We start from the raw sequence: 11892 nt of genomic DNA on the forward strand, positions 1-11892 counted from the left end.
ATTCTTATTAGAATTTTCTTTATGCAGCAAACGATTGTGGAATCTGTCACAAGCTTGCACTCCACATTTACGTCGTTTTGAACAGCTGTGCAGATTATGCCCTGGCTGCAAACAAGAAAAGCACAAATTGTGTTTTTTCACAACATTCCACCGATACGAATATTCTGCATTGTTAAACTTCTGACATTTGAACAGATGGTGATTTTCGCTACACATTGGACACTTTTGCTCATCTTTGCTAATCGACATCACCGGCTTTGTAAACAATTTATTCTTGCTGTTATATTGTTCATTTGCAGATTGTTTTGCGGGCATGACATCAGTGGCCATCGATACATACAACGCGAGGTGTTGAATTAGAGAAATCTCTCACTGTGGGATATGGTTGTTGCAAGGTTAATACGTGGCGAGTCCATTCCTCTCTTTTGTTGAATGGCAACTTGCTCAACAACTCATCAAGTAATATTGAATTATATAAATGAGGGGAGGCACCGGAACTTTCAAGGAAAGCCGTCAAATTTGCAACCATTGTGCTGAAATTTAAAATATCGGAAATCTTTCCGCTAGTGACTGCAGGATACGCGCGGGCCTTTGCAATCTGGCTACGTACGAGTAACTCTGGTCGCCCATAGTGATGCTCCACAGTATTCATGACGACGTTTACATTCGAGGGATGTATTAGAAGCGATTCTACCTGTTGACGCGCCTTACTTTTAAGTGCTTTTTGCAGGCGAAGCAAATTCTCCAACTCTGTGTACGCATATAAAACAGTAGTTTCTTTATATGCTACTGAAAACATTGGCCACTCTTCTGGCGAGCCGTGAAACTCGGGCAAATCGAGTACTTTCCGAATGGGTGGATGACCTCCAAGACCCAATGGCGACTGACTATAACTAACAATTGGTGCTGCGGGTGAAATATGGCTAGAAACGTAAGGAGCTCCGGCTGTGTATACTGATGGAGCGACGGTTGATAGAGAATTCCAGTTATTGGCAACGAAATGGGAAGTGAGATTGACAAAGTTCAGGTTAGGTGGCATTGGATGAACTCCACTGGCGGAAGAGGTGACAAATAGGTTGGGGCTTGTGCCGGCATTGGCACGGGTGGTGTTAAAGGCAATAGCATGGGCGGCGTGTGAATAAATTGAATTTTGATTTGCATACATACCATTGGCAGAGGCAGCGCTGTTGGCGTAAGCGCAGGCAGTATTGTTTGTTGATGTGAATGTGTTGTTCATAGCGAGGTCTCTCGAGCTCGTTGCATATGAGGCGATTGTTGAGGTTATGTCAGCTACTGTGCTGACGGCGTGGGCGTTGTGGGATACAGCTTCCGTACTTTGTTCATTGGCAATTTGGAGGTTATTTCCAGTTTGTTGGCGACTAATAACATTTTGAAGTTGGAGCTTTTCCTCCTCCGATGAGGCTAAATCTAATTTTAGTTGTATGATTTCTTCGCGTAGCTCATCTACGGCATTTTTTCGTGGTGTAATAGTGCGATCGATTTCATCGCCGCTATTTTCGCTGCTGTTAGGCATTTCTGCAACGTTGGAGTTTTCCTTGTTGCGGCGCAGGCTATAACGTGAATGTTGTTCGGCCTTACGTGTACATGTAAGATGTGAATCTTTCATTTAAACAACATATAAAATTTACGGCAATTCAATTTGCGTTCGAATAAATATTAAAATAATGTTGAAGACGGCGACCAATTTAAATGAAACGCACGAAATATTTATAACAATACAGTTTTGTATAGTTTTAATATCTGATGGATGTGGATAAAATTTGATCAGTAAAAAAGAAAATTCATTACAATCTGAAGCAACTTACTTATTCGTGCTCTTCTTGTGATTCGTTCCAAAAGAAAGAACCGGAAGCGTACAAACAATATGGCTACAAATTATGCAGAGTTGCTTATAATAGTACATAGTGTTGGCGAACTATGTATTTTTGAATTTGGTGTAAACTTGTTGTTAGTGTCGTGAGTTATGTTGCTATATGGTGTAAACCCACTGTTAGTGTTGTCGAATTATATATTGGCCCTTCTGCCAACTCTGCTCCTGCTGGAATAATCGAAATGTTTGTCATCCCTAAATTTTGTATTGTTCATTTAAATTTTACCAGCACAGCAGGAGGGAGCAAAAACGAATGTAAGTTTATATACCTTTCTAATTTTACTTCATTACATTGTACCTATTTTATTAGGAAATAAAAACCTGCGTGAAGCCATTATGTGCTTGTCACCGCTCGTATAAAGCGAATATTGCTCGTTTTTATTCCTTTGCGTCCCTCGGTGCCGGAACATCTTTTTATTTCATTCCTTTGCTATTTAAACGTATTTGCACCCAACCCCGAGGCTTAAACATCACCAACGAAAGCCGGTTAACAGAGATCCGGACTACAATAACTAAAACCGGTTAACAGAGGCCCGGTCAACAAATTTGATTAAAGGTCGTTTGGCGGGCGTTCACGAGCATTGAACTGGCGATTTTGTGAAGCTGTCTCGACGATTCCTTGATAGTGAGGCCGCGAAGGTGAAGTGAACGAGGGTGATTGGGGTAAGTTCGGTGGTGTGTAGTGTGTGTGTTATATTTAGTCAACATAAAGCGCAATTAGCTGAGCAGGCTTCATAACGGTAGAAGCGCGTGTCTAATAGAAAATAGCGGTTTGCGGCCATTTTAAAGAACATGGTTTTAACTCGTTCAGCATCCAGTATGCAAGACGAGGACAACAACAGCAACGACGAATTGAATACGACTATGCGTGAACAGGGTGCAGCAATGAATTCGCAACAACCATTGCCACTTGAAACACAAATGATTGCTATGGCGAAGCAGTTGCAAGAGCTTACAAATGCCATAGCGAAACTAAGTAATTTAGGTGATAATGCTCCTCCAACCTCTAATGAGCAAATGGCTCCCAGCATCGCTCCCTCTTTAGTAAGTGGTCCTGAGGCAAGTAGCGCTTTAATTGTAGAAACTTTAGCAGACCTAAACCGAACATTGGCCATCACCAGATCGAATGCTAGTAGAAAGTTACACGATCTTCCAGAATTCGATGGAAAACATGAAGCGTGGCCAATGTTTCGCGAATCCTTTTATATGACCACCGAAGAATATGGCTACAACGAACGGCAAAATATGCTACGGCTTTAAAAGGCAATTAGGGGCGGGGCGCGTGAGGTAGTCGAATGTTTACTAATCCATAGCAGCAATGTACCCCGCGTTATGGAAGCATTGCACGAGCGTTTCGGAAGGTCGGAATTGTTAGTAAAAAGTCAAATTGCACGAATACGTAACTTTTCACAAATCTCAGAAAATCGTTTAGAGTTATTGGTACCTTTCGCTACGAAGGTTCAAAATTTGGCGACCTTTCTAGAATCCGCAGGGTGTGAGTACCACCTGAGTAATCCTACTCTTATGGAAGAACTACTTCTCAAGCTTCCCATACAGCGGCGTTTAGACTGGGCACGTTATGCAGCGAATATTGTACCGAGACCTACGGGGAGTCACTTCAGCAACTGGATGCAAAAGCTATCGCGTGTGGTAATCGCGGCCGGCATTACTTCAAGCTCACAAGCGCGTTCATCAGAAGAAAGAGGCGAAGCTCGAGGAAGGTTTTTTCATACGGATCACGTCCAGAGCGCCAGTCGGACTCCATGTAAGCTGTGTTCGGAGGCACACCATTTATCGAAGTAAAAGCGTTTTCTCGAAATGAATCACACATCAAGGTGGAGACTTGTGCGCGAAGGAAAACTATGTTTTAATTGCCTGAAGAGTGGTCACAGAAGCAACAGGTGTACGTACAAGCATAAATGCTCGGAGCGTTATTGCTCAAGGATGGTTCATGAGCTATTACATGCCGACGAAGCTACAAATACGGGTACGTGCGAGGTACAGTACGAGACTCAACGCTCACAACAGCAGCTGATTCTTACCAACACTACGAGGCAACCAGGGAGTTCGAAGGTGCTATTCAAGATCTTGCCAGTGACGCTGTATGCCAATGAAAATGAGATACGATGCTATGCCTTCTTGGACGAGGGTTTATCAATATCGCTGATGAACAGGAGTTTAGCTGACAGGCTCGGACTAAAAGGTACGAAAGAGAAGTTGATGCTGCAGTGGCTTGGAAACAACACGGTAACCAAGTTGGCGTTTGGGGTTGATATACAAATTTCTAACCCTTTGCCCGGAAGCAAAAAATTCTGCATGAAGAATGTCAAGGTCGTCGACGATTTACAACTCCCCAAGCAAACCATGGATATTTCTGAGCTGCAATGTAAATATAGATATACGCAGCATCTACCAATTGCAAGTTTTAATTCGGCGTGTCCTCAACTGTTAATCGGACTTGATAATGCACACTTGGGAGTAGCGAAGAGAACGATAGCAGATGGACAACAAGGTCCAGCAGTGGTCTTAACGAAGCTTGGCTGGCTAGTGTACGGCAAGGGTAGTCAACGAGAAATCTCCGAATATGAGCAGCACCATTCGTTTTTTGCGCAAGTGGGAAGCGAAGATACTTTAGAAAATTTGGTAAGAAATCACATCGAAGATGATGCCCTGAGCGTTAACTCCGAAGCAAGGCACGTAGACAGCGCCGCTATAACGAGGGCAAAAGATCTTCTCGAGCAAACAACAGCGAGAAAGGAGAGACGTTTTGAAACAGGGCTCTTGTGGAAGAGCGATCATGTCTTCTTACCTGACAGTAAGCAGATGGCAAAGAAAAGGCTGTTCGCGTTAGAGAAAAAATTCGGTCGTGATGAAGATTTCTGGAAGCAGTATACGCATATCATGGAAGAATATCAGAAGGCTATGCGTGGCGCTTGAGCGAAGAAGAGGTTCAACAAACGGGAAGTCGAACGTGGTATTTACCTCACTTCGGAGTTCGCAATATGAACAAACCAAAAAGGCTACGGCTAGTATTTGATGCCGCTGCCCAAGCAGAAGGAGTTTCTCTGAATTCAGTCCTGCTCAGCGGGCCAGACTTGTGCCAGTCGTTAACCACGATTTTTATGAAGTTCAGACAAAAGGCGATAGGTGTGTGCGGAGACATACTGGAAATGTTCCATCAAGTGGAAATACGGCGGGAAGACCAAAACTCACAACGCTTCTTATGGAGAAGGAATACTAACGAGGTCATCAGCGAATACGTAATGTCAGTCATGACGTTTTTAGCGACTTGCTCGCTATGTTCAGTTCAGTTTGTAAAAAACAAGAACGCGGAAGAGTTTCAAGCAGCCTTTCCCAACGCCGTAAAAGCAATTATTGATAACGACTATGTCGATGACTTCGTACACTGCTTTAGCACACCGGAAGAAGCCGTACAAACAACAAATGAAGTGCGTTGGATTCATAAACAAGGCGGTTTCGATTTAAAGCGGTTCGTATCGAATGCCAAGAGTGTCACTGAGCAGTTAAACGGTGATGCAGCTACAGCAGCAGACTTCAGCCTCGATAAGGATGGTTTCCCGAAAGTCCTGGGTATGTATTGGGATACTGCGGAAGATATTCTAAAATTTGCGCTTATTCTTAGTAAGGTCGATAAAGCTGTAGTCAATGGCGAAAGAAGACCCACGAAACGTGAAGCATTGGGTATAGCAATGTCGGTGTTTGACCCTTTCGGCCTAGCATCGGAGATTACATTAGCAGCTAAACTGGTGCTACAAGCTGTGTGGAGACGGAAGACGGAATGGGACGAAAGTATACCGAAAGATGCGTACGAAATGTGGCTAAAGTGGGTTAAAATGTTGGAGCAAATTCAAAATTTAAGCATTCCACGATGTTACGACGAGAATTTCCTACGAGTTCCAGTGGAGCTACACGTGTTCGCAGATGCAAGCGAGGCGGCGTATGCAGCAGTAGCATATTGGAGAATCGACGGATTAGCAGGAGCGACCAAACTGGCCTTTGTAATGGGGAAAGCGAAATGCGCTCCCTTAAAACTCACTACGGTTCCACGGTTGGAGCTACAGTCGGCGGTCCTTGCGGTCCGTCTTCGCGCTGCGATACTGCAAAACCATGATATGGTGCCTATCAAGACTGTCATGTGGAGCGATTCGAAGACAACTTTAGCTTGGATAAAATCCGACCACCGCCGCTACAAACCGTACGTAGCCCATCGTGTAAATGAAATTTTAGAGAACAGCGAAGAGTGTGAATGGAGATGGTTACCTAGCGCATGTAATCCAGCCGACTTTGGTACGCGTGTTCGAGATGAGAAACGACAATCCTTCTGGGCGAGTGGACCCGACTTCCTGCTCAAGGACGAGACGCATTGGCCAACGGCGGAAACCTATGCAGAAACTCGAGAGGAGCTTCGTGCGAAATTCGTCTCATATACGTGTGTGGAAAACGACTTCTTCGAAAGGTTCTCGTGTTTCATTCGCCTAACGAGAGTGGTTGCGTGGATGTTACGTTTCTGCGATAATTGTCAAAACAGCCAACGGGATAAAAGAGGTGGTCCGCTAACTGGAGATCGCGGAGCTATCGATCTGTCGAGGCGTGCAGAAGGCAGCCTACCCCGAGGAGTATAACGACTTAAGCCGGAAAAGCCAACTAAAATCCAGTAGCAAGCTGTTGATGGTTTCACCATACATGGATTATGCGGGTATTATCCGTATGAAGGGGCGAATCGACAATGCGGTTGCAGTCCCAATAAATACTCGCAGGCCCATCATCCTACCTCAAGCGCATCACGTGACTGATTTAGTCGTCAGCTGTTATCATCGAAAGTGGAAACATCAAAACGAAGGCACAACTATAGCAGAAATTCGTCGGAAATTTTGGATACCTCATGCACGGATATCAGTGCGTCGCGCTGCAAGAGAATGCCAATTTTGCAAAATTAAAAGAGCTCAACCTGAAACTCCGAGTATGGGTCCACTGCCGAAAGATAGGCTGACACCGTTTGTGAGGCCGTTCTCCTACGTAGGCCTGGACTATATGGGACCGTTTCTCGTCAGTATAGGACGGCGCCAGGAGAAGCGTTGGATTGCGCTCTTTACGTGTTTAACTATTCGTGCTGTACACATGGAAATCGCTAGAGATCTCAGCACTGATACGTGTTTGTTATGCATCCGAAATTTCATGAGCAGACGAGGTACTCTATTACGCATACGTTCAGATAACGCTACAAATTTTATTGGTGCCGATAACGAACTGCGAAAACAACTAACCGAATTCAACTCCGGAAAAATCGCTGACATACTTGAAATGACCGCATAGAATAGGTGTTCAATTGCCCACTAAATCCTCATGCTGGAGGATGCTGGGAGGGCCTAGTGCGCAGCGTAAAACGTGCTATGGGACATGCGCTTTATAACGAAAACCTCCAGGAGCACTGCCTTTATAGTTTAATGTGCGAAGCAGAAAATCTAGTCAACTCGCGGCCGCTAACACACATAGCAATAGACACACCCACCGACGAACCTTTAACCCCTAACCACTTCCTTCTAGGTACAGCTAACTAGGAACAAACACCTCATCCTCGCGAAGAGGAATACCGCCCGTCCAGAAAGCAGTGGAGGAAGGTACAACAAGCATAGCATCGTTTTTGGAAAAAATGGCTTTCAGAATACCTCCCAGATCTGTGCCGCCGGACAAAATGGTTTCAGCCTGTGCAACCGCTACGAGTTGGAGACGTCGTCTTGGTCGTCGATAGCAACATTCATCGTTCCCGATGGCCGATGGGTAAAGTGACTCGAGTGTTTCCTGGCAAAGACTCACAGGTCCGAAGTGCCGAAATACAAACCCAAACAGGGGTGTTCAGACGTCCTGCTTGTCTACTTGCGAAATTAGATGTTGGTGAATCTGTTTAGATTCACGGAGGCCGGGATGTTGGCGAACTATGTATTTTTGAATTTGGTGTAAACTTGTTGTTAGTGTCGTGAGTTATGTTGCTATTTGGTGTAAACACACTGTTAGTGTTGTCGAATTATATATTGGCCCTTCTGGCAACTCTGCTCCTGCTGGAATAATCGAAATGTTTGTCATCCCTAAATTCTGTATTGTTCATTTAAATTTTACCAGCACAGCAGGAGGGAGCAAAAACGAAGGGTACTGTTTAGTAAGTGGCCCACCTATTTCGGGGTATTGCGTCCAAAGGGGTGACCCGATCCAAAAAAAAAATTGCACACACTTGTAGCCAAGGGTCTACCCATTATTTTAACATCCACTATTGTAATTTTTGGTCACTAGTTTATTTACAAATTGGGTTTGAAATATGCCCTTTTTTGTAAAATTTGGAAATTAGCGTACATTTATCACTCCTATTCTCCTTAAAGCAGCCACTTCACCAATTCATTTTTGTATTCCCCTTCACTTTACACTTTACTCGATTAGTTATAACTTGATTTACGACTTTAATATTAACCAATTAATCACAATTCATTAAATAAAAACACCTTCAAAATCATGCGTCTGACTTTGGTTGCACATGCAAATTAAATGGCGGAGTTCAGCTGTCAAACTCCGAAATATGCAAAAGAATGAGAGAAAAAAGAAGATAGGATATAACCCAGTCAGCATTAAAAATATACAAAGGTGTTCTCTGCAAAAGGTGTTTAGCTCCTTTTCTTCGCAAAACAGAAAGGAGAATTCTACTGCCTGAGGGTTATAATCCCTAAGTGCGGCCGAAGGCCGCCTACGCAGAAAGGTGTTCTCTGCAAAAGGTGTTCAGCTCCCTTTCTTTGGCAACACAGAAGAGAATTCTACGTAGTGAGGGTTATAATCCCTAAGTGCGGCCGAAGGCCGCCTACGCAGAAAGGTGTTCTCTGCAAAAGGTGTTCAGCCCCCTTTCTTTGGCAACACAGAAGAGAATTCTACGTAGTGAGGGTTATAATCCCTAAGTGCGGCCGAAGGCCGCCTACGCAAAAAGAAGTTCTGCGCTAAAATACTATCATATTACTATTACTACAACATTTCCATCTGTCGCTTTTTTCTTAATTTCACAATATTTTTAGTTAATTTTTTTTTAGTTTATTTTTTTTTTCAAATCGCCTGATAACCAACTTGGGATAATTTCTTTTATTTAAAAATCCCACGGTTTTCGTTAGTTGGGTTATATTCCACTTCAAACTGCCAGTTTGCCTCGGAAAATGCCGTTTTTACCCCATTTTCAAACGGTTCCCTAGGGGTCTGTGGGAGGTCCCCAAGGGGGGTAGGGCTTTTCGTAAAGTGGCGACTGTCCCCTTTCGAATGAGGGGGGTTTGGGGGGCCACGCCCCCTCCGCCTCCCACCCGAAAAACGATGGGCCAATAACTAAACATTTCCCAAAACGAATGTAAGTTTATATACCTTTCTAATTTTACTTCAGATTTACATTGTACCTATTTTATTAGGAAATAAAAACCTGCGTGAAGCCATTATGTGCTTGTCACCGCTCGTATAAAGCGAATATTGCTCGTTTTTATTCCTTTGCGTCCCTCGGTGCCGGAACACATAGTTTTAGAAAACAATAAATAAATCGATATCAAAGTATTCAGTACAAAGTGTTTAGCAAATAAACCGGTATTATCCAGAATCTAAGTTTTATCAGTAACACCCGCAATACAAAATACATGAGGTTGTTGTTGTTGTAATCTAAATACGCCAGTAACACCACCAAGGCGAATTTATACAAGGTGGTGTTACTGGCGAATTTAGATTTTCGCCGCGATACTTATTAATAGTTGTGTTTCTTTAAAAATAATCCAGTAACTTGCCAGCAACTCTCCGGTAACTTTATTTCTAACAATTCGCTATCATAGAAAAAATTTGCAAAAAAGTACGCGAACGCTATTCCAGTAATAATTTGCAAGTTTCATGAATAGCTGATAAATTCGTTGTTTATTCGCAGGAATTTCCTAATAAAACAATATATTTTATATTTAAACAGGTTTAGTTTGTGAATTTCAACACTAAACCCCACAAACAGTTTCCTTATTACTTTAAATTTCATCCAGCGACATGCGATCAGCTGTTTTTCGTACTGGCAAATTCTTACAAGTGCAAATTTATCCAGTAAAATCCACTAAAAACTTGCAACTTCAACTGTCATTTTTCGCTCTCTGAATTTCCCCTACTTTGCAAGTTTTTGCGTACGAAAACGCCAAAACATGAAAATTTGTACAAACTTTTACTGGATTTTACTGGAAATGAGTAAACAAACGCAATTAATATAAGGTGTTTACTGGCGAATTTAGATTTTCCCCTCAGTACTACTGAATGTCAAAATTATGTTTGTTTTAATATGAACTCGCCTTGTTTACAACACACACATCATTTTGACCAAGGCGAATTTATACAAGGTGGTGTTACTGGCGAATTTAGATTTTCACAGCGGTACTTCTTAATGTCCAAGGCGAATTTATACAAGGTGGTGTTGATGTGTGACAAATTATACGCTGAGGTCCATACTGTCATTGGTATGAGTTACAACAAACGCATCATTTTGCCGTAATGGCCTCCACGGCGAAAAACTCAGCTGGCGCCCCAATACCACCTTGTTTAATACATTTTGGCCAAAATGATATGTTTGTTGTAAACAAGGCGAATTCATATTACAACAAACACATCATTTTGACATAAAGAAGTACCGCGGCGAAAATTTAAATTCGCCATCAACACCACCAAGGCGAATTTATACAAGATGGTGTAAAATCAGCTGATTTATTCGCCTTAAATGTATTTTGTTTTTGCTTTTACTGATTTGACAACACACCCATCAAAAGCAAAAACAAAATACATGTAAACTTTGGAGCGAACTGAGATTTGACATAACACCCTCCATACAAAATACATATGGTTGTCGTTGTTGTAATCTAAATTCGCCTTGAACCAAGGCGAATTTATACAAGGTGGTATTGATGGCGAATTTAGATTCTCGCCGCGGTACTTTTCAATGTCAAAATGATGTTTGTTGTAAACAAGGCGAATTCATATTACAACAAACCCACATTTTGACATTAGGAAGTACCGCGGCGAAAACCTAAAATTCGCCAGTAACCAAGGCGAATTTATAGAAGGTGGTGTTCAAGGCAAGGCGAATTTATACAAGGTGGGGTTACTGGCGAATTTAGATTCTCGCCGCGGTACTTTTCAAATGTCAAAATGATGTTTGTCGTAAACAAGGCGAATTTATATTACAACAAACACATCATTTTGACATAAAGAAGTACCGCGGCGAAAATCTAAATTCGCCATCAACACCACCTTGTATAAATTCGCCTTGGTTCAAGGCGAATTTAGATTACAACAACGACAACCATATGTATTTTGTATGGAGGGTGTTATGTCAAATCTCAGTTCGCTCCAAAGTTTACATGTATTTTGTTTTTGCTTTTGATGGGTGTGCTGTCAAATCAGTAAAAGCAAAAAGGATTCCAAAAAATTTGATTGAAAAGTTTAAAATTTGCATGAAAATTTATTGAATTTTATATATCTGTGGACATTGACAAAATAATTTAAGTCTGTAAATAGTATATGTCGACAAAATATATTTTACCGTCAAGGAGAAACATGTGCAATTCGAGAGAAATGCTAAATTATTTTATCGCTATTCGCAACCTTTAAAAATGTTTTTGTTTGCAACAACTGCATGTTTTAATATAAATAAAAATTATAGCTTTGAAGGCAAAAAGAGCTTTGCCGACTTATGTATGCTATTTTCTTTGTCCGTGAAAGATAGACTTAAGTTGTTTGGTCAAATGTCCACAGATATATAATATTACACTTTTTTTTTTTTTGTTGTAGAATGCACCATATTTTTACAAAAAAAGGTAATTCTCTAGGGTGGGGTAACAACCCCTAAAAAAGGTGCGGAAAAGTCGGGAGGGGTACCATACGACACGTTTCGGCCCCCCTAATAACAATCCGGAGGGGGCAGATAATATTATTAACCATTTAAAAGTTAT

General features: G+C 42.1%; 1 protein-coding gene across 1 annotated transcript; it reads left to right on the forward strand.

The window, feature by feature from the left end:
* Positions 1-1909: 1909 nt before the first annotated feature.
* LOC118744162 lies at positions 1910-8156 on the forward strand. Its single transcript, XM_036476952.1, has 2 exons — positions 1910-2146; positions 2202-8156. The coding sequence occupies exon 2, from the start codon at positions 4894-4896 to the stop codon at positions 6532-6534; it is 1641 nt and encodes a 546-aa protein (XP_036332845.1). The 5' UTR covers positions 1910-2146; positions 2202-4893; the 3' UTR covers positions 6535-8156.
* The last annotated feature ends 3736 nt before the right edge of the window (positions 8157-11892 follow it).

The sequence above is a fragment of the Rhagoletis pomonella genome, unplaced genomic scaffold, assembly GCF_013731165.1.
Source record: "Rhagoletis pomonella isolate Grant_MI unplaced genomic scaffold, Rhpom_1.0 Rhpom_scaffold_00008, whole genome shotgun sequence".
NCBI classification, from domain to species: Eukaryota; Metazoa; Arthropoda; class Insecta; order Diptera; family Tephritidae; genus Rhagoletis; species Rhagoletis pomonella.

What these genes read in the sequence shown, in the direction of transcription:
- LOC118744162 (XM_036476952.1), top strand. Translation starts at nt 4,894, where the DNA reads ATGAACAAACCAAAAAGGCTACGGCTAGTATTTGATGCCGCTGCCCAA.